Consider the following 27,694-nt stretch of genomic DNA (forward strand, 5'->3'; position numbering starts at 1 on the left):
GCCGGGGTCTCCAGGCAACACCGCCCGCCGGTTCGCGGACGTCAGGCGCTTTCTCGGTCTCTCATTGGTCGCCGCCAATTTTTTTCCCCTCGGGGAGGGGGCGGGGCGGGGCGGGCAGCCCGGGCGTCTGGGCGGCGTGAGGAGTGCGGCCCCTTTGGGTGCTGCTGGGTGGCGGCTGCGGCGGCGGGAAGGTCCCGCTCTCCTCCTCCTCTGGTTAAAACGTTGGAAAGCACTTCCACGTTCTGTGACCCGGCCGGGGCCACCCTGGACGTGCCTTTCCCCGCCCGGTCCTGCTAGGCTAACTGGCACAGCCTTTATCTCCCACCCTTGTTTTTGCTTGGCGCGCGGGAGTTGCAAAATCCAACCATACTGCAATAGCGCGTCTTGCCAGGCTGGTTGGCAAAGGGTGCTTGGAACTGGGGGGGCCCCCCCGGGCTCGCGCCCTACCCGGTAGGTGGCAGCTCAGGCCCGGCTGCACGTGGAGACTCAGTAGGAGTGGGGGCGGGAGCGACCAGCCTGGCGGAACAGTGGCCCTTTTCCCCGCCCCTCTCCCCGCCCAGGCTCTGTAAACAGGACTTGTGCGCAGGGGCCTGTTGGGCAGGACTGAGTGTCTGAGGACAAGGCGCTGGCTTTGCTAATCATATCACAAGACCTTGAGCCTGGGCCAAAGGCGCGGAGTGGCTCGGGGCGTCCAGGGCGGGAGAGCCGACTGGGGGGCGGGGGAGAGGGGACGGGGACGGACGGACACGACTAGAGGGAAGTCGGGGAAGCAGTGTGGACATGGAGGAGGTCACTTCCTACACTTTTATGTTTGCTGGTTGGCTCTGCCTTCCCACCGGCTCGGGTGGGGGTGCAGCTGCTGGCCAAGGCTTCCCGCCTGCACAGCCTTGGCCTGTTGAGTCCTGCATCTTCCCTCTTCGGCTGTGGGAGGCGCCGCATCAAATTTAAGCTCTACTGGCTGCCGGAGGCGGTGGTTGCTGAACCGCCACCCAGGTGTGTGCGTCCATTCTGTTGGCTTTGGTGCAACCCCTTCTAGCTTTCGGGATTCCCCCAAAGACGCCTGGCCATTTCTGAGAGGGGTTACACACCCCCATCTAGCGCCCAGTGAGGCTAAAACAGCTTTATTTGGCTGCCCTGGTCAGGTCCAAATCCCTTTCTCCCTACTCTGAGTCCATACTGGCTGCCAAAGGCTGGAGTTGGGCCCGTGATTTCACCCAGCTGGCAGCCCAGGCTGCACTGAGTGGAAGGCCCAGCAGCTGCCAGGGAAGGACGCTTGACCTACACCCTTTCCACGTTGCTCTTCCTGTCTGCTTGCACTCAGTCCGGTGTGCGCTCGGGCCTGTATCAGTAACCCTGGAAGGGGAGGTAGGCCTGTCACTCAACAGGCTCCTAAGTCCCGCGTGCATTTGCCCGCACTGCAGTGCGTGCTGTCCATGTAGATAGAGCTCAGGGCAGAGCCGGACTTGAGCGTCACGAATGTAGAGCTGACTTGGTGTGCTGGCTCACACCTACAATCCCAGCACTTGGAAGGCTAAGGCAGGCAAGCTGTATGTAGTGAGTTGCAGGCCAGCCTAGCTCTGCTTAGTGTAAGACCCTACCTCAATTAAGGAAAAAGAAATAGGAATTGTAGTTGAGGCTCTGCTCCTGGGAAGTCATGTAGTCTGGGGGCAAATCACATAGTCTGTTTGGTACTTGGGTTTTCTTTGTTTTTGTTTTTTTCTTTTTTCTCTTTTTGGTTTTTCGAGACAGTGTTTCTCATGTAGTCATTGGCTGTCCTAGACTCACTTTGTCTGCCTCCCCAGTGCTGGGATTAAAGGTGTGTGCCACCATGTGTCATCCCCCCCCCTTCTTTTCATACTTATTTAGTGCTCTGCCTGCATGACAAAAGAGGCCATTAGATCACAGTGTAGATGGTTGTGAGCCACCATGTGGTGGCTGGGAGTTGCTCTCAGGACCTCGGGAAGAGCAGTGAGTGCTCTTAACCTCTGAGCCATCTCTCTAGCCAGTACTTGGTTTTCTTACTTTTAACACAAAAATTCTTACTTTCATCACTCCATCACTTCTGTCAAAGTACAAACACGATAGCCAAGGTATTTAAAAGATTAAAAAGCCCTCACCATCTTAAATATTAAAGCAATCTGGCTTTTGGCTGTGGCCCGAGCAGAGGGACTGAGGGTCACCCAAATCTTAGGACCCTAAAGTGTAGTGACTTCAGGAAAGGTGCCTTTTTCACTCTTCCCACCCATGTTGCTTTGGCCTCCTAGAAACTTCTGGGCAGCTGCGGATGAAAGGACCCGATGCATGAGTCTCTGTGACTAAATGTTTCCAGGTTCCTCTCAGGATGCCTCAGGAAAGCATGCAGCAGCCGTTCCCCACGCTGCTGCTGGTAGGCTTTCGGATACAAGCCTGTGGAAACATCCATCCTTCCTGCCCGCCCAGACTGGCCATAGCCAGCCAAGATCCAAAGCTGGGGCAATGCCTAGCCAACAGCATCGAGAACACCCACCGGGGAGACGGCAGGATGGACTCGGCGATAACACAGACATGTTCTGGTACATGCTTTGGTACAGCATGTCTGCTAGAGATAGTTTTGTTGTTATGTAACTACTTGTATTTCACTTAGACGGGAGGGGAGAGGGGAGGGTGGCCTCTTCTGTGTGCTGGCCTTTGTCGGCCCCTGAGCAGGATAAATGACGGCATTCAACAGCAGCCCCTCTCACCAGCTAGATCTTAAAATAAAACAGTAGTGCACTGCTGGGCATGGTGGGTATGCCTGTGATCTCAGCACTCAGGAGGCAGAAGCAGGAGGATTAGCACAAGTTTGAGGCCCGGCTGGTGTAAATAGCAAGCTCGATTCAGAAAAATAAAAGCAAAACCCCAAAGGTTTTCAGTTAAGGTTAATCAAGGTTAACAAATGTTAGGTTTTCAATTTTTCATAAAGGGTGGGCTACACTGATGCCTAACTAGGTAATTACTACAGGGTCGCACACATCACAGCTGGTGCTGTCTGCAAAGCCACCTGAGGGGTATTCTGTTGCTCTTCATGGATGCTGCTCCTGCCTGCCTTCTTCCTGTATGCCACTGAGCACACTTCCAGCATAGCTGTGCTTCTACAGTGCTGGATGGTTTCTTCTCAGAGACTAACTACATGTGAAACCTCAGCTTTTCTGCAGAAGGAAATGGCATATGAAACTCTTCTCTGATGTACACATTCAGTCCCCTTTCTCCGTAATTCTAAGTGACTACTTAGCCGAGAAGTATCTGAACGTATTTGTAGGCCTCCAAGTGTCTAACCATGGCTGGCATGGCCTTTGTAGATAACTGTGGATGTGGACCAGGCTACAACACATCCAAGCTGTGAGCTTGCGTGAGACTGAAAGTATACATTAACAGTGGTGAGCTGGCCCGTGGTGGCACGGCTCAGTCGTAGAGGTGCTGGCTCCCTGGGACCCATGTGAGGTAGAAGGAGAGGACTGGCTCTCTAGAGTTGTCCTCTGACTTCCACAGGCTTGTATGCTGTGGCGTGCCCGCCCATCATGCACAGGTGCGGAAAGCAGTTTAAAGTACATTCTAAGCTAGTAAGCTGAGGAACTAGATCAGCAGCATAACGTGTGCAAGAGTGCCACCTGCTGGGTGTCAGAGGCAGCCAGCCGAGCTGGGCTTGACGTGACAAGAACCCTTAATGTTTCTAGATGGGATTATTTAAGTGGATAAATGTGTTTATTGGCATCTGAAATAATCGTTCTGTTGTTTCCACCAGTCGCAGGACAGTAAACAGTGTAGACATCAATGAATCCAGCTTGGCCAGGCTTCTCTTTTCCCTAGGCTCCTTCAAGAGCCTGAAGTAACACACGGGCGACAACCAGGTTCCTAGCCTTGGCAGGCATGTCTGGGGGAGGCAGGAGGACCCTTAACATGGGCCACTGAAGGACTTGCACACGTAGATAATAAAACACAAATATTTGCATGGGCTGGATTCTTAATTCTCCCAGAATCTAACCCTTGGAACATATTTCTCCTTTGATAAAATGGAATAAAGTTTAGAAATATGACCAAATAGGTGTTTACTAACTAATCCAGGAGGACTTGTGTGTGCTAAAACCCAATTCAATATAGCCAGTGCCCAGGAACTACACTCTGGCTGCAAGTCCTTCAGGATGGAAAGGCTAAATCAGGCCTGCAGGGGGCCTGCACCTGGGGACAGTAAATACTTAGCAGAGAAGCCTCATTTCCTACAGCCACTGCTGTGGCTTGATGAGTGTACTGAGACAAAGCCTCCGCAGGAAAGGGCAGGAGCCGAGACACCCAGAAGGAAAGAGTTTGAATTTATGTCCAATGTGTTTCTTGCAGACCTGGGCTGGAGACAGTCCACTCCCTGCCCCAGCCTTCTTACTTCAACACGCTGTTTCTGTTCTTGGGGCCGTTAACCGTCTCCATTCCCTGGGACTGTCTTCGGCTCTGAGCACCTCCTTCCCATCCAGGACGTCCAGCAGCTTCAGGACGGCCAACGTTCTCTCCTCCTGAATGCGCAGCCTTGTGTACTCCACTGTCTTCAGAAACTCAGCTGAGAGCGGAAGTTCTCTGAAGAGCTGAGAGATGAGGTGGTGCTGTTCTGATGCTGTCCTCTGCAGGGAACGGAGCTGCTGGGAGTGCAGGGACTGCCGGGCAGACTGACAGAGATGCAAGAGTTGCCTACACAGGTATCTCACGAAGGTCAGGCTCTCAGCCCAGAAGTTGACTTCTGATTTTTCAAATATGTAGTCCTCTTCCCCCTGCATCGAACGTGAACACCCAAAGTAAATCTTCCAGGGAAGGCTGCCAACCCTCAGGCACACCCCACAGGGCCCTACTAGCTGTGCCTCCTGTGAAGCTGACCGAGGGCCTACCTGGGTCTGTCAACACCCAGGCCACACCACTTGTAGCTCTGAAGGTCACCTCTGCCTCCACTCTGGACTTCCCTGCCAGAGGCATGCTCTTCTCCTAGTGCAACATGACCTCTGATAAAGACATGAAGCAGCTCAAAGCCAAGAGATTTTGGGGAACTAATGGTGAGGAAGTGGGTCTTAGATTTTAAGGTGTACTGAGAAACCGGAGGCAAGCACAAGGGAAATCTCGGTGGCAAGGCAAAGAGTTACTGAGCACACATGAGACACACGCTTTTAGAGGCCACATTTCTAGAATGCCTTGGGTGCTCAGGGTCATTTATCAAAACCATTTCATTACATCTCCACATTTCCTATAAACAGTGTAAGCTGACTCTTGGTCTGCTCTAGACAACAAGAGAGCTCGAGCCACATGGTGGGCACAGGTCTCTGCCCTCCCGGTGCCTGTACTGCTTATGCTGCCTTCAGTTTCCAGCTGTGTGTGACTGCTCCCTGTCACTCAGGAAGAGGGTTCTGGCACCATATTCCCTAGAAGGACCCCAATTCTTGGAAAAAGCTTAGACCCAGAGCTGTGAGGACCCATGCTAAGATCAACTGATAAGCATTCTTCATAGTTTTTTTTTCCTCCCCAGTCTCCTCATAGTTTTATTCTCAATATTCAAGGTGCATTTTCAAAGTGCCCTTCTTTACTGTCTGAAAGCTTGTCATTGAGACCTCCAAAGCCCCATGTGCCTCACCCAGGAGGCTTTCTCCTAACCAGTCTCTACTGTGCATTAGAGCAGCCAGAGACACACAGCTCCTCAGGCCTGGCAGTCTACATCTCGCGGGCTAGACACTGACTGCCTCCCAGCTCCCTGCGTAATTGGGATTACCTGATGTGGGCTCTGCTCAAGGCCCTCGAGGGCATCACCCTCTCCCAGCAGCCATCCCAGAAGAATGGGCAGTCCTGGCACTAGCTGGTCCCACTGCTGGAGCAAGTCACACAGAACAGCTGAGGCCAGGGCCAGAGCAATGGAGGCATCCACCTGGCAGAAGGCAAATTCTGTAGAGAGAGGAGGGAGGCGGTCAATGAATGTAGCTCAGGGCCAGCCCCAAGAAGCCTGAAGGACTCTGGGAGCATCGAGAGCTTTAGATAAAATCCCTGTCACCACAGTAGGGGTGGTAGACCAGCTCAGTGGAGGGCGCTCATCCCATCCTGGGTCCTTCTCTCTGTACTGCTAGACTGAGTTCTACGGCTAAACCCAGCACCCTGTCCCATTCCAGAGCAGCGCCACCTGGAGGACTAGCCGCTTCCCCTTACCCCCTCTAGCACAAATGGAAGGAGAGGGCGTTGCGTCATCTTAGAGCAGACTGGTACCTCGCTTTACCTCACCTGTTTCACATGATCCATGCATTAGAAGGACAAGAGAATGGTGGCTGCGTGCCAATAAAATGTTACCTGTGATCTGCCATTCAAATTTGTGTAAAAACACACTCTTTTTCCCTTTCAACACCCCACCCTGCACCCCAAATATGGGGTCTCATGTAGCCCAGGCTGGCCTCAAACTGGGTCTGCTGTCAAGGAGACACTGATTTCTGATTCTCCTGCTTCTACCTCTTTGGTACTGGGATTGCAGACATGTGCCATCATACTTGGTTTCTAGACAAGGAGCACCTTGAACTTGTGATCTTTTCTGCCTTCGACTCCCAAATATTGGGACTGTAGGTGTGCACCACATGTCCATCTGGTTTTATGCAATACTGAGGGCAAGCACTGTAGGCAAGCCTTCTATCCAGTGGGCAGATCCAGCTCTCAGAGCATTTACAAATGTAAAATCCATGCATCCCCACAGCCATGCAAAAGCAGGTGAGTGCACTGGGTTTTGGACCTAAGTTTTGTATGCTAGGAGAGTTCTCTACCAGTGAGCTATGACCTTAGCCTAGAATTTTTGCTGACAATTTGTTGCCTGTATTGATAGTGAAATTCTTCTCTAGTCCCTTGACTTCCTGGCTTTCTGAGGGTGAGGTGCTGAAAGAGCAAGTGCAGAAAGAGGAAGTAGGTATGTTGAGGGACCTGTGCTTACCTCACTGTCTGGCCTTAGGCCTAAATATGGAATGACAGCGGGGTTGGAGTGTTGACACTTTTACCACTGGTTCAGGGCTTCCCACCCCAACAGCAGGCAGACTGAACCTCAAGATTTAAGTTTTTCAGCTCAGAGGGTACGTCTCTGTGGAACCATACTAGCACCGCTGCTTAATGATACACTTGTACTGAGCCCTCCTATCTTTCTCAAAGCTACAGTTCCAGCTCAGCCCAGAGTGTCCCTAGCTGAAGCTACTCAGCTTCACACAGGACAGGAGGCAGAGATCTGGAATAGAAGGCCAGGTGCCCCAGGTGTTGAGCCAGGCTTAAGGAAGGTCTGTGGCACATGTAGCCCTGGTGTGTTTGGTCTCTTACCCTGTTAGGAGCTATGCTCTATTTTTATTTTTGGTGGTGTCAGGGCTTGTGCATGCCAGTCAAGTCCTGTGGCAATTAGCTGTGCCACTGAGCCACATCCTCAGCCCTCAGCATCGAAGGATTGGGTGTTACTAATTCTGCCACACAGGCAAGGCTATCGGAGCTCAGGCTAACGTAATGTAGTCTCAGAACCCCCACTGGCTAAGTAGAAACAGAAGTGCCAACAGTCTTATGTTACACATGAAGCCAAGACTAGGAGATCAGCAGGAACATTCTAGAAGCATGTTGTTGTTTAATGGTGAGATAAGCAGGTCAGTGACTATCAAGCATGGTCAGCACTACTTGGAGACCACAGAGCAGCCTTAGGCAGCCGTAGGGCTGATCCCTCCACTTTCAGAGCCTTTCTGCGCACTTTAGCCAGGCACTGGCAGCAGGCCCAAGTCTGTACCTTGGTGCTAGTGCAGTGCTAAATAGGGCTTGGAGCAGACTGTCCCTTCCCTGCAGTGGCACCATGAGAGAGACATCTCTGAAGTCTGTTGAGGTGGACAAGGCATGCAGGCCTTTTCACTTATATTCATTTAAAAAGGTACACGTAGACTAGAGAGATGGCTCAGTGGTTAAGAGCATAGGCTGCTCTTCTGGAGGACCTAGGTTCAATTCCCAGCATTCACATGGCAGCTCACAACTGTCTGTAACTCCAGTTCCAGAGGATCTGACACCAATATACATAAAATAAAATTAGAATACAAAATAAAAGGCACACATGTAAGCCTGTATTATGAAATCAACATTAGACCAGCTGATCTTGATACCTTCCAGAAAAACTTACCCTCTCTCTGACCTTTCTCCCCTTTTTTCTTTACCTTAAGGCAAAGGCTGAAAACTTTGCAGGAAAGGAAAAAGTTTCTTCCACCAGGCCAGGCATGGAGGCACAAACCTTTAATGCCAGTACTTTGGAGGCAAAGGAAGGCAGAGATCCAGAGTCCAAAGCCAGACTGGTCTACATAGTGTGTCCAGGCTAGCCAGAGCTACATATCCTGTCTTAAAGAAAATTTTCTTACCAGTAAAACTAGGGCCTGGAGCTCAGGTGACACTTCGTTGGATCTAACAAAGAGCACATGGGCGTGACCAGACATGCCAGCAGGAAGGCTAGGATGCTATACTGTAGCCAAATGGCTTCCTTCTGTGCCAGGAAGGGTAGAGGAATGCCAGGATGACAGTGTGTGGTGCTGGGATCAGATGGAGTGGGCCTCCCGCTAAGGGGCAGGGGCAGCACATACATTCCCTAGCTGACTACTTGGCCCTGGAATAACCTTATTTCACAGATGATCTCTGCTGGCCAAGTTGCCTCTCAGAGAGAGGCTGAGAAGAGTGAAGGGGACTTTCCACCTAGCACGCAGGCTGGCAAATCCAGCAAGGAAACAAGAAAGCCAGCAGCCAAGCAACAAGTATGGCTGGGAGTCTACTGTGAACCCAGCATACCCAAAGGATCTTGGAAAAAACAGAAACAAAAACTAAGGATATAATCCTAGAACTCCTTTTTTTTATTTCAAAATTTACCACAAAGCTATGGGGATCAAAGCGATGCAGTGTGTGAGTGTGTGTGTGTGTGTGTGTGTGTGTGTGTGTGTGTTAGTGTTACTGCTGGAGGATTGAAGCCCTCACCACCAGTAAACTACCCTCTGTCTCAGCAGTGTGGTTCTGACAAGGTGACAGCCATATGAAGCAGTGGGACCCAAGTGCAGAATCAGTCAGTCTGGGATGTAGATCACATTATATAGCGCTGCTTAAATCAGACGTGGTGATGCACATATGTAATCCCAGAACTCGGGAGGCAGAGGCAGGAGGACCTCTGAGTTTGAGGCCAGTCTGGTCTACAGAGCAAGTTCAGGACATCTAGGGCTACACAGAGAGACCCTGACTCGGGGTGGGAGGGAAGAATGCTATAGCGCTGTCTATTACATTAAGTCCTCAGTCCCATCCCCGGTACCTCACAAAGCAGGTGTGGCGGTACATGTCTGCAAGTCCAGCACTCTGGAGATGAGGGCAGGAAGACTGGGGATTTAAACCTGGCCTTGTCTAGTTACCTGTGAGTAGGCCAACTGGGCTAACTGAGACCCTGCCACAAAACAAATCACCCCAAAACAAGAGGGCTTGAGAGATAGCTCAGCAGTTAACATGTAATGCTCTTTCAGAGAACCAGAGACCAATTCCCAGCACCCATGTTATGTTGTGTGTGTGTGTGTGTGTGTGTGTGCGCGCACGCAAGCATATACATGTGGGTGCTTGCAGAGGCCAGAAGAGTGCACTGGATCTTTCCCATCCTTCCTCAGAGGTCACGTGGTGAGGGGTGATGACCTGAGTTTGTTCTTTCTGAGGCTCTGGAGAAACTTGCTTGAATCACCCATGGGAATATCTATCAGCTTTAAGGGTCTGGCCAGGGTGTTGGGGGCCCTGCACATTAACTTCCTCTCTGTACCTCTATTCCTAACCCATCAGCCACCAATCTAAGTCACTTCCTACTCACAAATGTTTACTAATCACCTGCTGTGTGAGTGAGGAAAAACTCTGCCCTTCCTCACAGGGCGACAGCTTAGTTTGAGGGAAAATGACACGTTAGTCTGGTGTCTGGGGAAGAGCAGTGGCTATGCCTCATGGAAGAGGGCTGTGTACCCCACTTCTTGCTCCCTTACTACCATTCACAGGGTGTTCTTGTGCCCTGTCCCTGTGGACATTAGAATATGTGAGCCTTGGATAGCGAACAGCAGGCTCCCTGTCAGCCTGACCGTGGGCACCAAGACCTTCAACCACAGTCCTCTTCTCGCCTGCTTTCCCTTCCCTCCCTTCCCCTCTGGCTTTAGTTTGCTTTATGTGGTATACCCTTTTCTTTCTCGTAAGTTAATCGGACATGCCTTGAGACCACTTCCAGTGACTTCTAATGGTAAAGGGGATGATCCATGGTTTAACCCCATGGCTCTGATTTCCCTGAACTGTCCATTAAAGTAGTCCTAGGAGAGGGGCTAGAGATGTAGCTCGATGGTAGAGCGCTTCTGTTGCCCTGAAGGAGGCCCAGGTTCAGTCCTTAGGACTTCAAAGATAATCTATATGGCGAGAGCGAGCACATCTGTGTGCCCTGGGTCTCTCAGACACTAGCCATCACTGGCAGATTACAGCCCTATCAGACCATCTGCTTGTTTTGCTTGTGCTTCTCTACTGCAGAAACTCCTAGATTGCAAGAATGACGTCACAATAGCATTGCTACCATTTTACATTCAGGGCTGTTGAAATTTGGAGGAGTACATAGGTCAAGATCTCCCAGGCACTGGGTAACAGGTAGCCTCACTTTGCGGCCCAATTCTGGATCTAGCCAGTGCTTTGCTGCCTACCCTTGAGTGTGTGCTGTGCCCTTGCCCTGCTTGACGTCTCTGGATCTTCATCTCTATGGCCCCATTACCCATGGCTCCTAGCCACTGCCCTTCCAGTTGGGTTCATCCACTGGGAAACGCACACTGGGATAGTGGAAAGGAGGAAGAAGGAGACGTTGAGTACTTCCTTCCTGTGCCCTTCTCCGTGACTCATCAAAGTTCTGGTAGTGGCTAGACACTGGCACTGTCCTCCCCACACCAGCTCTTCCTGGACCCCGTCCTTCCCCCTGGAAGGATGCTGCGTCTCAAGGGACATTTGCCTGTCTGGAGATGGTTCTGGTTGTCACAATGAGGAGGTGCTCTTGACAAGTGATGGGTAGAGAGTTAATTATCCTGCTGACGTTCTATAAGGTACCTGCCAGCCACCATCAGTATCAGCAGCCCAGGGGGAGACTTTCCCCACCCACAACCTCACACATCTCATGTACTAGTCATTCTTAGTGCAGCAAATGGACAGAAACTGTCTTCAGGTTCTCCAGCAATGACAGGGTGGGTCTCCATCGGGGGCAGATATGGAGAGGTTTAGCCCTTTACCTCCCCCTGTCTGCAAGGCACCCCCGGGGACATGGCCTTTGCAGCCTCTGGCAATAGGTCACAAGCAGCCATTTCCCCTCAACTATAGAACCCTGTCTGCCCACAGGTGGAAATGTGTTTCCAGGTCTGAAGGAATCTCATATTGCCATTATTTGACATTTAAAAGTACTTGGGACAAAAACTTTTTCAAATATTATACTTTTGATTTTGCTTCATTTTCTACCTATTTTAAAAGGAAACAAATGGCCAAGGTTCCCAAAAACTCCTGCGGTCCTCTCTAGTGTGAGCTACACAGATGTGCTTATCCGGCATCACACACGTGCCTGCCCAATGTGAATGGTTTTGCTTTTAACTGTAATGGGAACAAACTACCAAATCCCTTCCCTCCCTTTCTCTTTTCTTCTTACAGGGCCTCACTGTAGCCTAGGCTGGCCTGAAACCTAGGACACAGATGAAGAGGACATCGGTCTCATGATTTTCCAGCCTCCACCTCAGTGGTGTTGGGATTACAGGTGTGTGTTACATGCTTGGTTCCTTGAATTTCATTAAATATTACTTTAAAGCCAGGCGGTGGTGGCGCACACCTTTAATCCCAGCACTGGGGAGGCAGAGGCAGATGGATTGCTCTAAGTTTGAGGCCAGCCTGGTCTACAAAGTTAGTCCAAGACAGCCAAGGTTACACAGAGAAACCCTGTCCCAGAAAAAACAAATATTACTTTAAAAGTAATTTTTACTGGCACTCGGGAGGTAGAGGCAGGTGGATTGCTGTGAGTTCAAGGCCAGCATGGTCTATAAAGTGAGTCTAGGACAGCCAAGGCTACACAGTGAAACCCTGTCTCAAAAAACAAAACAAACAAAAAAAAGAATTTGCAAAGCCACCGTAGCCTACAATGTCACTGCCTAGCCCATTTCCTCTTGACTGACACACATGCACACACATACTCACATACTCTAAATAAATGTTAAAAAAAAATTTAGAAACACTGTTCAAAATGTTTAGTACCTATGATTCAAAGTCTCTGGGAATCACTGCTCCCAATTTGAGACTGAAGCCAGAGCCTTGCAGAAGCTGGCCAAGTGACGCACTGTTAAGCCACATTGCCTGACCAAGGAATTTTCTATCTTGAAACTCAATTTATGTTCAAGCCACACCCCTACCCCCACCAGCCTCGTCTGTCCCATGCCACCCTTATTTCCTAGCAGCTGCCCTGGAGATACAGTCCCCCTCACAAAGGCCTGGTACACACCTGCTGACATGGCCCTGGGCTGTTAGAAATGGGAAGCTGAGCTTGAAGAAGGCCTGGGAGAGAGAAGAGAAGAAGGACATAAAAGCCTCTCAAGAACAAGGCATGGAGGAGGCAGCAGTGAGGCCAAGTGAGCAGGAAGAAAGGCCAAAATGTTCAGGGTGCATGCATGGATTGATTTTTAAATCGTGTGTGTGTGGCAGGGGGGAGGGACGGGGAGTGGGGGGAAGAGGACAGTGTGCAGTTCTTTCCTTCCATGAGTGGGATCTACCTCAGGGGTCTCAAGGCTTAGTGCTTGAAGTGATGTTCTGGCCTTAGCTGCCCGAGACCTGGCGTAACAGGTGGGCATTAATCATGCCCTGCTTGAAGGATGGGCTTAGAGAGAGAAGGCTTCAGATCTTGCACCCAGTGAAAAGTCCCCTTCCTCCTGTTACTGTCTTGGGAAAAAGCAGGTTGTTTCTGATTAGGACAATCGCATACCACAGTCAAAGCAAACAAATAATTTTGGTAGTGACAATGAGGCTGCCCATGGTAGTATAAACCCAGGGCACAGAGACTTGGTGGAAAGGAACACCAAAAATAAGTCAGATTCAGTCTACAACTGGGAGTGGAAAAACTTTTCTTGACTGCAAATTCTGACAAAGGTAACATTTCCCCTTACTGAATTTACACACAGAGGAGTTGCTTGCTATTTCAAACTGTAGGAGAAACCGCAAGACTTGGTCTCATTGCCTTCTCTCTACAAAAAAGAGCTAAATTGGCCTCATGAAGTTATAATGAGAGTCATTTCTTGAAATTACTTAAAAAGTAATCCATGTTGGTATAATTCAGATTAACATTTGTTTTTACGAAGTCAGTGTCCTCCGGGTCAATGATGAGGTCAAACACACTGACGTTATTTCGGAATGTGTGTAGGCTTGAGGGAGGAGGTGGCCAGCCATAGTGTGTCTAGTCCTCACTTTGGGAGGGACAGCCTGGTCTGCTCCACAGCCCTCCCGTCCTGGCACCGGGGGCTGCATGGCTCCACAGGTGCTGTGCTTTGGGGCTCTCTGGGACTCTCCAAAGCCCTCTCTCTACTGTTTGGGTTAGCTCCCTCCACCCAGTGGCACCCCATCTTCTGTCCTGGCCTCTGTGTTTCCACAGTGGGAGCCCTGAGCCCCCTGCAGACTTGTCCAGCTCTGACGCTGCTTTGCTTCTTCCTCGCTGCTTTGCTCTAGGATCAGTGCTGGATTCTCACCAGCCTCCTGGGAGCCAGGTCACTCTCCTAGATTCAGAGCTAGTCTCTTTCTTGTCAAAGCAGCCCCAACCTTGCCTGTAAGCTCAGCACTTGAGGGACTGAGGCAGGAGGACCAAGGGGTTCAAGGCCATCAGACTGCCTCAAAAACCAAGCAACCTCAAACCCAACACAACCCACAAGCAAAAGCAGCCCTGACCAATTGTGCCTCAGTGAGTCTCTGCCTGCTTCTGCGGCTGCTCTTGTTACGGAAGCTCTCTGGGCTGCAAGCCTTCTGCTGTTCAACTCGGCTCCTTTCCTGTCTTGGTGACACCTTCTCCAGAGGCTCACATCTTCCCAGTGTCCTGCCTCCCTCCCGCCCCTCATCTCTGCTTACTGTCATCTCTTTGGAGCGCTTATTCATCTAAGAAGACTCTTGTACCTTGTGTTTATTCTTTCAGGTTCTTGCTAGACCTAACAATAAGGATAATGTGCTGACTCTCGGTGTTTAAGGGGTGCAGAGGGGTACATGCTTGCTGTGCCTCGTCAGAGTGACTTAGGGAGAATGCCCATGAAAAGAGACCTCCGGTATCTCAAAGTATTTAAAGCATATAATTTCCATATGACCTAAAACTCCTTTTTTAAGTACATACACCAAAGAACTGGGACGTAAACAAGACAGGGTCTCTCTGTGTAGCCTTGGCTGTCCTAGACTCACTTTGTAGACCAAGCTGGCCTCGAACTCACAGAGATCTGCCTGCCACTGCCTCCCAAGTGCTGGGATTAAAGGTGTGCACCACCACACCTAACTCCAATGTCCATTTATTAACAGATGACTATATAAGCAAAATTATGGCATTTCTATATTACTATATTATTTAGCCCCCCAAACACAGTGCTCAATTCAGCCTACAAAATGGCTGGTGCATTATAACCATAAATAAAGCCAAGCACAAGCACAAGCACATATTACATGGTTCAATCATATGAAGCATCTATAGAAAGAAGACTCATGGAGACAGGAAGCAGACTGCTGGCTTCAGGGCCTCCTTAATGGCTGTGTGGTTTTTTTTCCCTTCAGAAGAGTGATAAAAATGTTCTGGAACTGTATAGTGGTGATGGTTGTATAATACTGAAAATGTATTAAATATCACTGAACTGTATACTTTCAATTGGTTAATTTGGGGCTGGTGAGGTAGCTCAGTGGATAGAGATGCTTGCCTTAAGCTTGACAACCTGAGTTTGATCTCCAGATCCCATATACGGGCTGTCTTCTTGCCTCCATACACAAGCTATGGCACAGACACTCCCCACCCTCAATAATAAGTAAAAATTTAAAAATGTTTAAACAAAATTATAATTTAGATTTAAAAAAAAAATTTGTATGTATGAGTGTTTTGCCTGTATGTACATGTACCACATGGGCATCTTATGTGTTGGATCCTCTGGAATTGGAGTTTTGGATGGTTGTGAATGCTGGTAACTGAACTCTGGTCCTCTGCCAGAGCAACAAATGCTCTTAATCACTGAGCCATCTCCCTAGCCCCTAAAATGGTTATAATTTTATATTATATAATTTTCATCTATTCCCCGCCCCCCCCCCAAAACCCAAAACAAAAAGAGCGTCCTAAAGGAAATACAGAGGGAACATGGCCAGAAAAGAAGATTCTAGATAATAAAAGTGTGTGCCCCAAGGCATACAAAAATGGGTGCTTAAGAAAGTGCCTGCTCGACAAACAGTGCTCTCAGACACAGTCCCCAGCCCCGAGAAGCCACAGATAAAAGGTTAAAGAAGAATGAGGCCTGGGTGTCTAACTCAGAACAACCAAAAAAGAAATGAAAAATGGGGGGAAAGCTGGGGAGGCTAAGCCTCCTCCCTGCTGGCGAAGGCCTGTGCTCAGACAAGGACGAGGACTCGGGCAGGAGGGTGGGCTGCCCAGGCCCTCAGCAAAGCTGCAGTTTGCACCTCAGCCCAGTCAGTAATACATCAAGGGCTTTTACATCTGAAATCACCCACGTGGCTAGCCTCAGATGCAAGTGGGCTCTGAGGAATGGAGCTCCAGGCAGAGAGCAGGGGTTGAATCACAAAGCTGCACAGAGCAATCTCTTCCCAATTACGCAGACCCACTCGTCTGGTTTCTATTTCATTGCCCTAGTCTGCTTGATAGTTGGGCTTTTTCATGAGAGCTTTTAAGGAAGACTATTTTCTGACATCACACACACAAAATTGTCTGAATATACTCATATTACTGAAAGCATTCTTGGAACAGAAGGCAGCCCCGAAGCTGGCTGGTGTCCTGTCTCCTCTCCCTGACAGCCGTTTGCTGCTGCACTCGGGTCCTCCTCCGTCAGCTCCGCTGTCCAGCGGCCCTTATCTGAACCACACTGTAGAGCTGCATGCTTCCCAGAGATGTGGGAATTTCTGGGGAGCTGCAATCTTCATTCCAGCATAGTCCTGGGTTGGGCTACAATCTGAGTGAGGGTGGGGAGCCTCCCTCTACTGGGGTTCTCAAGAGTCCATAGTTAAACTGCCATTCCACATCCTGGTTCATTCTGCTTTCAGAAATGTCCCCAGGCTTAGGAAACAGTGATTCTTAGACAGCTGCAGAAGGCTCAGGGATAAGGCACTTGCTTAGCATGTGTGAGGCCCAGAGGGAAACCATTATGAAAACAGCTCTTCTCAATCGAAATGTCTGCTAGAACGCAGTCATTACTTTTGTCATCCTTTTAGTGTCCCCCCTCCCTTCCTCCTGGCAGAAGTCACTGTACTCTAACTTTTCAGTTGGGGCTGTGTCTTCTCTTGACCTCTGATTTGGATACCCTGGCACTCTCCTTTGGCCACTTTCACACAACCCCTGCCTCCGTCTCTCCCTTTGCAGTCCACCCTCAGCAGGTTCCATTCTCGTGAGCCTGAGCGGCAGAGCTGGCCTTCCTCTGTAGGTTACACATACTCATCAGAGCCTTCACATGTAGACAGACGTTTCTGCCGCTGTTGGCTTCTACCATCCTCCACAGCCCTCAACTTGACATAGTCTCTACTTCCAATTTCTGTGCTCCCAGGAAGCCCTGTGATGCCTGGATTACTTTGGCTTATGGCTCCAGAGGCTTAGAGTCCACAACAGAAGGGACAGCATGGCAGCAGGTGGCAGGGCAGGGGGCTGGCTGGTCATGTTTTGCTGGCATATTAGGAAACAGAGAGAGGGAACCAGCAAGTGGGATGAGGCTACAAATGCCTCAAGCTTACTCCCAGTGCTGTACTTCCTGCTCCATAACCTCCTGAGCAGTACCATCACTGGGACTAAGTGCCCAAGTGCATGAGCCTATGGTGGGGACACAGATAGCTACATTTATTTATTCACCATATTTGGCCTCTGGCCCACATAGGCTTGATGCAAAATGCCCTGTCTTATGATGCAAAATGATTTTAGTCCAACTTTAAAAGTCATCAAAGCCTTTAACAGCTTCAACACTATTCAAAAGTTCAAAGTCTCTCTTAAGTCTCAAGATAATTTCTTGAGTATAAGCACAGTAAAATTAAGACACAAATTACATACTCCAACATAAGAGTGTCACAGAACATGCACTGCCATTTAAAAAGGGAGGAAATGGGGCATAGTGAGGAAAAGCTGGGCCTAAGCAAGACTAAAACCCAGCAGGGCAAAACACCAAATTTTGCAGTTGTGTGTCTGGCATCTGGGGCTTTGGTTTCAAAGGGCCGAGATGGCTCCCCCTCTCCACTTTGGCTGCCCAGAACATACATCTTTGTCTTGGGCTGGTCCCATCCCCATTCGCCAGCTCTCCCTGGCAGATGTTTCAAAGCTCCGGCATCTCCAGCATCCCGGGGTCTTTACTGGAACCCAGACTTCACCTTCACAGCTTTATGCAGTGTTCTCTCATGGCCTTGCAGTGACTCCAGCCCTGCCACACCCTGCTTGGCCTCAGCAGCTCTTGCAACCACAGAGGAAGAACCCACAACTCCCTCATTCTTGTCTCTTTCAGGCCTCCAAAGGTAGCACCCCATGGACGGCACTGACATGTCTGGCTGCAGCTGGGGTGGCCTTCGCCTGCACTAGCAGTAGCTTTTGTATATAGGCATTTCCTAAAAGCAGGGAACCCCTTGGGCTCTTTGTCATAAGTTGAAGGCTTACTGAGTAGGGTATGGCCCTTGGGGACCTTTCTTATGGTGCCAGTACAGCAGGCACACCTCTTCTTACTGAATCTTAACAGTACCAGACTATCTTTTGCACAGTTTTGATCCTTAAGCTCACCACTTCCGCTTTGTCCTTTCCTCTGCAGGCTGTACTTTGTATTTTTTTTTCCTGCCCCACTTACATTTTCATTTTAGATCTGCCTAAGAATAATCAGTAATAACCATGCCATAGACTCAACATAGTGTCCTGAAATTTCCTTCCATCAAGGAAACTAGTCCATTATACTTAAATTTTGTCTAAGTGAGTTTTTAGTGCATGGGCAGAAAGCTACCAGATTCTCTGCCACATCAGCGCATGGGTGGCCTCTAGGCCAGCTGCTAATAGAGATCTTATTCCCTTCTGGAAGCTCATCAGTTGGGCCTCTGTACCTGTGTTACTCGCAGCACTACCCCAACAGACTGCCTATTAAGCTCTGGTTCAGCTCTCGGTTGCTTTTCTAGTCCTGAGTTGTAAAATCTTACACATTCCTCCACTACACATGGCCAAGTTCTCCCGGCAGCCTGCTGTTCTCTGGAGCTTCCCTCACCACGCAGTGCCACAGCAGCCTACAGAAGGAGAAGGAGGAGTCTGTTTGGGTTACAGAGGATTGGTTCATCATGTCCTCCATAGCTCATGCATGTGAGTGAGCACTTGGAGCCCTGACGGGGGTGCTGTTTGGGGGCTATGGAACTTTTAGGCCTTGCTGGAAGCACGTTACTGGGGTCAGGCTTACCCCACTTCTGGCTTGCTCTCTGTTCCTTGGTGTGCCGGCACAATGTGGTCAGCAAGCTCACCTGTCACGGTCAGCTCTAACGTACGCTCCTCTCGATGTCCTCTTCTCTACCTGCCCCATGGCAACGGTTTGTGCAGCGAACGCTACAGGAATTAGGATCCCAGGTTCTACTGAGGCACAGACCAGGGCCTCCTGCACACACTCCTGCCTCCTCAGTTCTCAGGACCTCAGACTTGCTTTTTTCATCCTCTCGCTCATTCCGGCTTCCTAGTTAGATATCAGCATACCATAAAAGGTTCTTCTTCGCACACTGCTTTGCTTAGAATGTTGGTAGCTTTTTAAAACAAAAATCATCTTCTTCTTCTCCTCCTCCTCCTCCTGTTACTACCACCACCACCACGATGTCCATCTCGCAAAGGGAGAAGGAGCATGCGGCCTTTCTTTCTTTGACTCATAAGCCAGGTACTATGAAGCAGACGTGCTACATTCCTCTCTGAGAACACGTTTGGGTTTAATGTAGGTGCAGGTTATTTTATATACACATATAAATTTCCTACCTTTTGTTCAAGGTACCTATTTGCTCTGCACAGAGACCATTATGAATACTGAAAAGTGTTCATTGTTAAATATGGCATGCTAAATGGTTTTGCTTCCTGGCAAAGCTCCAAACCATAATTATTAAGGGACTACAGTTGCCGAGAAATTCTTGGGTTACAGAAGGCTTTGATCCCATTCCTGCCTTCTCCTCCCAACATGAATTTCCACAGGTGTGGCTGTTGCTGAATGCTGGCACTTTGGAGATGTGGGTCAGGGCTGAACGTAACTGCATGGTGACCAGGCACTTCTCACTTCGACCTCAGCCACCTGGAGATGGCTCTGTTTCCGTTTGCCATGCTGAGACCTTCTAATCAAAAGGATGTCGAAGATAAGTCCAGTGTGAGAGCAGGACTGCTGTGGCCTCTCACCTTTAGAGTCCCACACACAGTGGGCAGCTTGGGTTCTTAGCCACACTCTCAGTTTCCAGTTCAGTAAAACCTCTGCACTAACCAGTTCTGTAGGACTTTGTTCAGTGGAAGGTGGTTATTTCATTTCTATCAAAGGTGAGAGAAGTTCTGTCAGATTCTCTGGGCAACATGGCAGGCACCCCTCAAATTCACCCCACTGCCTCCTTTTAGGTAAGTCAGAAAGGTACTTTACCATCATCACAAACATCAAGCCACCACATTTCAAATACAGCAAGAAGCTGAAGGGCAGACTTAGTCTCTCACCCCCTTCAACTCCTCCTGCCTGAAAGGGACAGGATTAAACATTCAGAAGCCCCTAAGTCCATGAAAGAAAAGAGAGACCTCCAGAATGAATATGAATAAACACGATTCTGCAACAAACAGAAAGTCTCTGGTTTTCTAGCATTAAGAAAATGCTATCTAAGCCAGGAGTGGTGGCATAGACCTGTGGTCTCAGCACTCTGGGAGGTAGAGGCAGGCAGAGCTCTGAGTTGGAGGCCAGCCTGGTATATAAAGTAAGTCCAGGACAGCCAAGGTCACACAGAGAAACCCTGTCCGGAACAAAACAAAAGAGAAAAAAAGAAAAAGAGAAAGAAAGAAAAAAGAAAATGCTATGTAGCATTTGGTTCAGGGATGGAGCCCTGTTCATCTTAATGCTTGTTTTCTATTTGTGCTTTAATGCTGATGTTCTGTGAGATATGGACTCACTCCATCTTAAAGATGGTGAAACTGACACCTCCGGAATGCCAACTAGTTCAGAAGGGAAATGAATTCTGCCTGCAGCTCAGTGTCCTATCTCCAAGACAGTACCACTCTGTAACTCTCTTTCTAGATGGGAACTGCTTCCCTGGGTGAGGAGACAGCTCAGTGCTGGTGGGTAAGACAGACGGACAGACGCATGCAGAACAACGGACAGCAGAGTCCACGGCAGTGAGAGGAGGCTGGCAGGTTCTAATGCAGGAGAGGTCAGAGACTGTCCAGAGTGGGCTATCTGGTTTTTGGAGGGAACCAGAACATGAGAGCAGAGGGCTACAAGGAATCTATCATAAGAGCAGAGAGGCAAGCACCCGTGGTCAGCCAGCCTGCTAGGATTCTAAGGCTCTTTCTCTGATCAGGCCAACTTAGTGGACATCTCCCTCGGCACAATTACAGTCTATTCTACCCTTCACTGCGGTCTACGCCCCACCCCCTCCTCCCCATTACAGTCTACGCCCCACTCCCTCCTCCCCATTACAGTCTACGCCCCACTCCCTCCTCCCCATTACAGTCTATGCCCCACCCCCTCCTCCCCATTACAGTCTATGCCCCACTCCCTCCTCCCCATTACAGTCTACGCCCCACTCCCTCCTCCCCATTACAGTCTACGCCCCACTCCCTCCTCCCCATTACAGTCTACGCCCCACTCCCTCCTCCCCATTACAGTCTACGCCCCACTCCCTCCTCCCCATTACAGTCTACGCCCCACTCCCTCCTCCCCATTACAGTCTACGCCGCACTCCATCCTCCTCATTACAGTCTACGCCCCACTCCCTCCTCCCCATTACAGTCTACGCCCCACTCCCTCCTCCCCATTACAGTCTACGCCCCACTCCCTCCTCCCCATTACAGTCTATGCCCCACCCCCTCCTCCCCATTACAGTCTATGCCCCACTCCCTCCTCCCCATTACAGTCTACGCCCCACTCCCTCCTCCCCATTACAGTCTATGCCCCACTCCCTCCTCCCCATTACAGTCTACGCCCCACTCCCTCCTCCCCATTACAGTCTACGCCCCACTCCCTCCTCCCCATTACAGTCTACGCCCCACTCCCTCCTCCCCATTACAGTCTACGCCCCACTCCCTCCTCCCCATTACAGTCTACGCCCCACTCCCTCCTCCCCATTACAGTCTACGCCCCACTCCCTCCTCCCCCTTTTCAGTCTATGCCCCACTCCCTCCTCCCCATTACAGTCTATGCCCCACTCCCTCCTCCCCATTACAGTCTATGCCCCACTCCCTCCTCCCCATTACAGTCTATGCCCCACTCCCTCCTCCCCATTACAGTCTACGCCCCACTCCCTCCTCCCCCTTTTCAGTCTATGCCCCACTCCCTCCTCCCCATTAGAGTCTACGCCCCACTCCCTCCTCCCCATTACAGTCTACGCCCCACTCCCTCCTCCCCATTACAGTCTATGCCCCACTCCCTCCTCCCCATTACAGTCTACGCCCCACTCCCTCCTCCCCATTACAGTCTATGCCCCACTCCCTCCTCCCCATTACAGTCTACGCCCCACTCCCTCCTCCCCCTTTTCAGTCTATGCCCCACTCCCTCCTCCCCATTACAGTCTACGCCCCACTCCCTCCTCCCCCTTTTCAGTCTATGCCCCACTCCCTCCTCCCCATTACAGTCTACGCCCCACTCCCTCCTCCCCCTTTTCAGTCTATGCCCCACTCCCTCCTCCCCCTTTTCAGTCTATGCCCCACTCCCTCCTCCCCCTTTTCAGTCTATGCCCCACTCCCTCCTCCCCATTACAGTCTACGCCCCACTCCCTCCTCCCCCTTTTCAGTCTATGCCCCACTCCCTCCTCCCCATTACAGTCTACGCCCCACTCCCTCCTCCCCCTTTTCAGTCTATGCCCCACTCCCTCCTCCCCATTAGAGTCTACGCCCCACTCCCTCCTCCCCATTACAGTCTATGCCCCACTCCCTCCTCCCCATTAGAGTCTACGCCCCACTCCCTCCTCCCCATTACAGTCTACGCCCCACTCCCTCCTCCCCATTACAGTCTACGCCCCACTCCCTCCTCCCCATTACAGTCTACGCCCCACTCCCTCCTCCCCATTAGAGTCTACGCCCCACTCCCTCCTCCCCATTACAGTCTACGCCCCACTCCCTCCTCCCCATTACAGTCTACGCCCCACTCCCTCCTCCCCATTACAGTCTACGCCCCACTCCCTCCTCCCCCTTTTCAGTCTATGCCCCACTCCCTCCTCCCCATTACAGTCTATGCCCCACTCCCTCCTCCCCATTACAGTCTATGCCCCACTCCCTCCTCCCCATTACAGTCTACGCCCCACTCCCTCCTCCCCATTACAGTCTACGCCCCACTCCCTCCTCCCCCTTTTCAGTCTATGCCCCACTCCCTCCTCCCCATTAGAGTCTACGCCCCACTCCCTCCTCCCCATTACAGTCTACGCCCCACTCCCTCCTCCCCATTACAGTCTATGCCCCACTCCCTCCTCCCCCTTTTCAGTCTATGCCCCACTCCCTCCTCCCCATTAGAGTCTACGCCCCACTCCCTCCTCCCCATTACAGTCTACGCCCCACTCCCTCCTCCCCATTACAGTCTATGCCCCACTCCCTCCTCCCCATTACAGTCTACGCCCCACTCCCTCCTCCCCATTACAGTCTATGCCCCACTCCCTCCTCCCCATTACAGTCTACGCCCCACTCCCTCCTCCCCCTTTTCAGTCTATGCCCCACTCCCTCCTCCCCATTACAGTCTACGCCCCACTCCCTCCTCCCCCTTTTCAGTCTATGCCCCACTCCCTCCTCCCCATTAGAGTCTACGCCCCACTCCCTCCTCCCCATTACAGTCTATGCCCCACTCCCTCCTCCCCATTACAGTCTACGCCCCACTCCCTCCTCCCCATTACAGTCTATGCCCCACTCCCTCCTCCCCATTACAGTCTACGCCCCACTCCCTCCTCCCCATTACAGTCTACGCCCCACTCCCTCCTCCCCCTTTTCAGTCTATGCCCCACTCCCTCCTCCCCATTAGAGTCTACGCCCCACTCCCTCCTCCCCATTACAGTCTATGCCCCACTCCCTCCTCCCCATTACAGTCTACGCCCCACTCCCTCCTCCCCATTACAGTCTACGCCCCACTCCCTCCTCCCCCTTTTCAGTCTATGCCCCACTCCCTCCTCCCCATTAGAGTCTACGCCCCACTCCCTCCTCCCCATTACAGTCTATGCCCCACTCCCTCCTCCCCATTAGAGTCTACGCCCCACTCCCTCCTCCCCATTACAGTCTATGCCCCACTCCCTCCTCCCCATTACAGTCTACGCCCCACTCCCTCCTCCCCATTACAGTCTATGCCCCACTCCCTCCTCCCCATTACAGTCTACGCCCCACTCCCTCCTCCCCCTTTTCAGTCTATGCCCCACTCCCTCCTCCCCATTACAGTCTACGCCCCACTCCCTCCTCCCCATTACAGTCTACGCCCCACTCCCTCCTCCCCATTACAGTCTATGCCCCACTCCCTCCTCCCCATTACAGTCTACGCCCCACTCCCTCCTCCCCATTACAGTCTATGCCCCACTCCCTCCTCCCCCTTTACAGTCTACGCCCCACTCCCTCCTCCCCATTACAGTCTATGCCCCACTCCCTCCTCCCCCTTTACAGTCTATGCCCCACTCCCTCCTCCCCATTACAGTCTACGCCCCACTCCCTCCTCCCCATTACAGTCTATGCCCCACTCCCTCCTCCCCATTACAGTCTATGCCCCACTCCCTCCTCCCCATTACAGTCTATGCCCCACCCCCTCCTCCCCATTACAGTCTATGCCCCACTCCCTCCTCCCCATTACAGTCTATGCCCCACTCCCTCCTCCCCATTACAGTCTATGCCCCACTCCCTCCTCCCCATTACAGTCTATGCCCCACTCCCTCCTCCCCATTACAGTCTATGCCCCACTCCCTCCTCCCCATTACAGTCTATACCCCACCCCCTCCTCCCCATTACAGTCTCATCCACTTCCACTTTCCCAGTGGCATCTGCTCCATGAGGACGCACAGGAGCTCAGCCTAGATATGGGAGCCCTTCCTTCCTGCTCAAGGTGAAGGTCAATGACTCACATGGCTAAAATGAACTGCAGCCACCGATCAAAAAATGCAACATGCTCTCAAAAAGTTAAACCCCCTTATTAACACAAACCCTTATTTAGTAATTATAACCAGCACTCAAATGTGTACTTTAATTGCCAGTGAGAGCAAAATGAGATAAAAAGAGAGGTGAGAGTGGGGAAAGCCACAGAGAAACAAGAGGCCCCTAGGTAGGAGTGGGGCCTGGCAGTGTCCTGACCCGGGCCTTTACCTGGAAGCTTCCAGAGAGAAGGGGTGCTGGGTTAAATACAGGACACTGAGCTCCATTTTAGTTTTAGCTGAACAACAGATTATGACTGTTTACTCTAAGTGTTCCCCAATAATGCCAGTGGCATGCTTTTCACTAGCTGCTTGTATACTTGTATTTTTCTTCACTAAGTCTGACAACCCGTTATAGAGCCAAACACTCTGGATTACAGTCAGCGTGACCAGGGCAGTCCCAACACTGAGGGCTGGTGGTGACGAATTTGATGATGAGGAGAGTATTTAGCTAAGTTGTGGGGCAATCAACAGTCTGGATGGGGTGGGGTGGATTACAAACCTCCCACCATGTCCCCTCAGTCAGCTCTTGGTCTCTGAGGACTTTCTCTTCAGCTGAGACTATCCTGCCCCCATCCCTGCCAAGGGTTATAGAAACTAAATGTACTCCCATAGCCTTCCACTGGACTCTAGGGAACATGGCTGTGGGAGACTCAGAAAGTTCTGGAGGTCCCATGGTAGGAAGTAAGGTTGTGGGAACATGACAGAACCCTCAACACTAAAACAAAACATTGTCCCTAAGTTCTGGAGAGTTCAAGAGGGAATTTCAAATTCAGTTTAGCTTTCTGAGTAGAAAGCTTCCCCAGCTAAGGGGAGACGGGAGGAAGCTGCTTTTCATTAATCATGGCGAGTTCACCTGGCACTTGCTGAGGATTCACAGGGATGGTGACAGGGGTCACTGCAATTTGTTAGGGGGCCAAAAGAAGCTGGCTTGAGACTAAAACAGACTTGATTCTTTGAGCTCATGAATCTCAAAGTCCAGGCAGTCTTTATTCATGGCCGCTGGCTAGGGAACCCTGGCCAGGTCACATATCATGAATGGCTGCAAGGGTTTAATCCCCTGCTGACTACAGACGCTCACATTTGTGCTCCCTGCTAGGTCTCTGCAGGTGGAGGGGACCAGAATGTATAGCACAGCTTTCTACATGGACAGAAGTACATACTGATGACTATTATTATAGCTTAAACTAGATTCATCTCAGATTTCTGCCCCCTTCATTTTCTTAAAAAAAAAAAAAAAAAAAAGAATTACATTTTATTTATTTTGTGAGCATTATCTGGATGTGTGCATACAGGCATGCATTGGTGCCACATGCATGTATGTGAAAGTTGGAGGAAACTTGTGGGAATCAGTCTGTCCTACCATGTGGGGCCCAAGGATCAAATCCAGCTTGGTGGCAAATGCCTTTACCCACTGAGCCATCTCACTGGCTTTTACGCCTTCTTTATTTGAGGCAAGGTCTTGCTATTTAGCCGGGTGCTAGGGTCACAGGCACGCACCAGTGTCTCACGGTGCTTTACTTGCTAGTTCACATGGGTCACTCCATCACTTCTACCTCCCTCCATCTAGGAAGGGTTACAAGTTATGTAATTCTTTGATGTACACTTGGGTTGCTTTATCCAAACAATGTTAAAAGGCATCAACTTATAGGTGTGTCCTTGCATGTGTGTGCAAAATTTCTTTAGGTAAATTTCTAAATGTTTGAGTCCCGGTTCACTTTGTATGTACAGTGTAAATTTCTGGAAACACCATTAAATTGCCTCTAGAAATGTGCCCATTCTCAGATCACGGGGATTTAATTGTGCCTGCTCCAGCACAGCTGTAGTAATCTGGGAGAGTGCAATCTTTTCATTATGTGCCAATAACATACAGGGAAATGGCAGGGCACCATCTCCCTAGTTGGCATCGTTTTTAGTGTAGATGAGCAGGTTTTTTTGTTTTCATTTGTACTGTTCACATCTAGTTCCTCTACAAGGAGACTGGTCTTACTATCTTTCTCTTTTATTTTTTTGAAAGATTTATTTATTATTTACACAGTAGTCTACCTGCATGTGAGCCAGCAGGCCAGAAGAGGGCACCACATCTCATTATAGCTGGTTGTGAGCCACCATGTGGTTGCTGGGAATTGAACTCAGGACCTTTGGAAGAGCAGTCAGTGCTCTTAACCTCTGAGCCATCTCTCCAGCCCCTATCTTTCTCTTTTAGAGGATGTGTGCGTATGTAGAGGCCTGAGGTTTATGTTAGATGTCTTCTATTGCTCTCCACCTTTATTTGTTAACATGTATGTATGTATGTATGTATGTATGTATGTATGTATGTATGATGTATGTCTCAAGGATCAAACTCAGGTAGTTAACTTAGTGGCAAGTACCTTGACCTGAGGAGATCTTGACAGCTCCACCTTAGTTTCTGAGGCAGAATCTCTTGTCTCTGACTGAGGCTGGGGCTGACTGGCCAGAAAGCCCTTGGGATTCTCCTGTCTCCACCTCTCCAATGTTGCACTGACAGGTGGGGCCTTCCATGGCTGGCTTTGTACAGGAGTTGTGGGATCTGAACTCAGGCCCGCATGCTTACTCAGCAAACGCACTACTGACTAAGCCATTTCCCCAGTCCTTGATGAATCTCCTTTTCTATAATTTTCATTTATTGATTTTTAAAAGATGATATCCTTGTATAGTCTGTATAACAACTGTTTCCCCTAAGAGCTTCCAATTTTAACCGTATTGTTGGAGATGGGGTCTACCCATGTGGTCCAGATTGGCTTCAAACTCCTGGGCTCAAGCAGTCTTTCAGCATTGGGACGACAGCCTTGTACTGTGTCTGCTCGCCTATTTCAGTACTGATGGTGGTTGCAGCTAGCTGGGCCTCAAGGGAGTCTTTACTGTTATGTATACACTTGCATGTCATGGCACATGCGTGGAGATCAGACATCAGAGGGCAAGATTTGGATGGTCTTTCTTTCCCCTGTGTTGAAGACAGGGTCCTTGTTGCCGGCTGCCATGTAGGGCAGGTTAGCCGGCCACGGACTCACGGCGATTCTCTTGTCACCATGTGAGCACTGTGCCAGCCTTTTGGGGTCCCTTCTAGGGATCTGAATGCAGGTCTTACTTTTTGTTCTGTTCCTGG

At 50.4% G+C, this 27,694-nt stretch overlaps 1 protein-coding gene and 1 long non-coding RNA gene across 3 annotated transcripts in view; one reads left to right on the plus strand and one right to left on the minus strand.

Moving 5' to 3' along the window:
- Positions 1-152: 152 nt before the first annotated feature.
- LOC311602816 lies at positions 153-4,488 on the plus strand. The gene is made up of 3 exons (XR_014780858.1): positions 153-993; positions 2,265-2,552; positions 4,351-4,488. It is a non-coding gene; the product is annotated as an uncharacterized lncRNA (long non-coding RNA).
- THADA (THADA armadillo repeat containing) overlaps positions 3,699-27,694 on the minus strand; it is a 293,429-nt gene continuing 269,433 nt past the window's right edge. For both annotated transcript variants that reach the window (XM_084791400.1, XM_084791399.1), the window contains 2 exons: positions 5,756-5,925; positions 3,699-4,772 (listed from right to left, as the gene is read on the minus strand). In XM_084791400.1, coding sequence (XP_084647526.1) covers positions 4,395-4,772; positions 5,756-5,925 — 548 coding nt within the window. In that variant the 3' untranslated portion in view covers positions 3,699-4,394. The remainder of the gene's footprint in view (positions 4,773-5,755; positions 5,926-27,694) is intronic.

Source organism: Acomys minous (assembly GCF_964271855.1).
Source record: "Acomys minous genome assembly, chromosome: 8".
NCBI lineage: Eukaryota > Metazoa > Chordata > Mammalia > Rodentia > Muridae > Acomys > Acomys minous.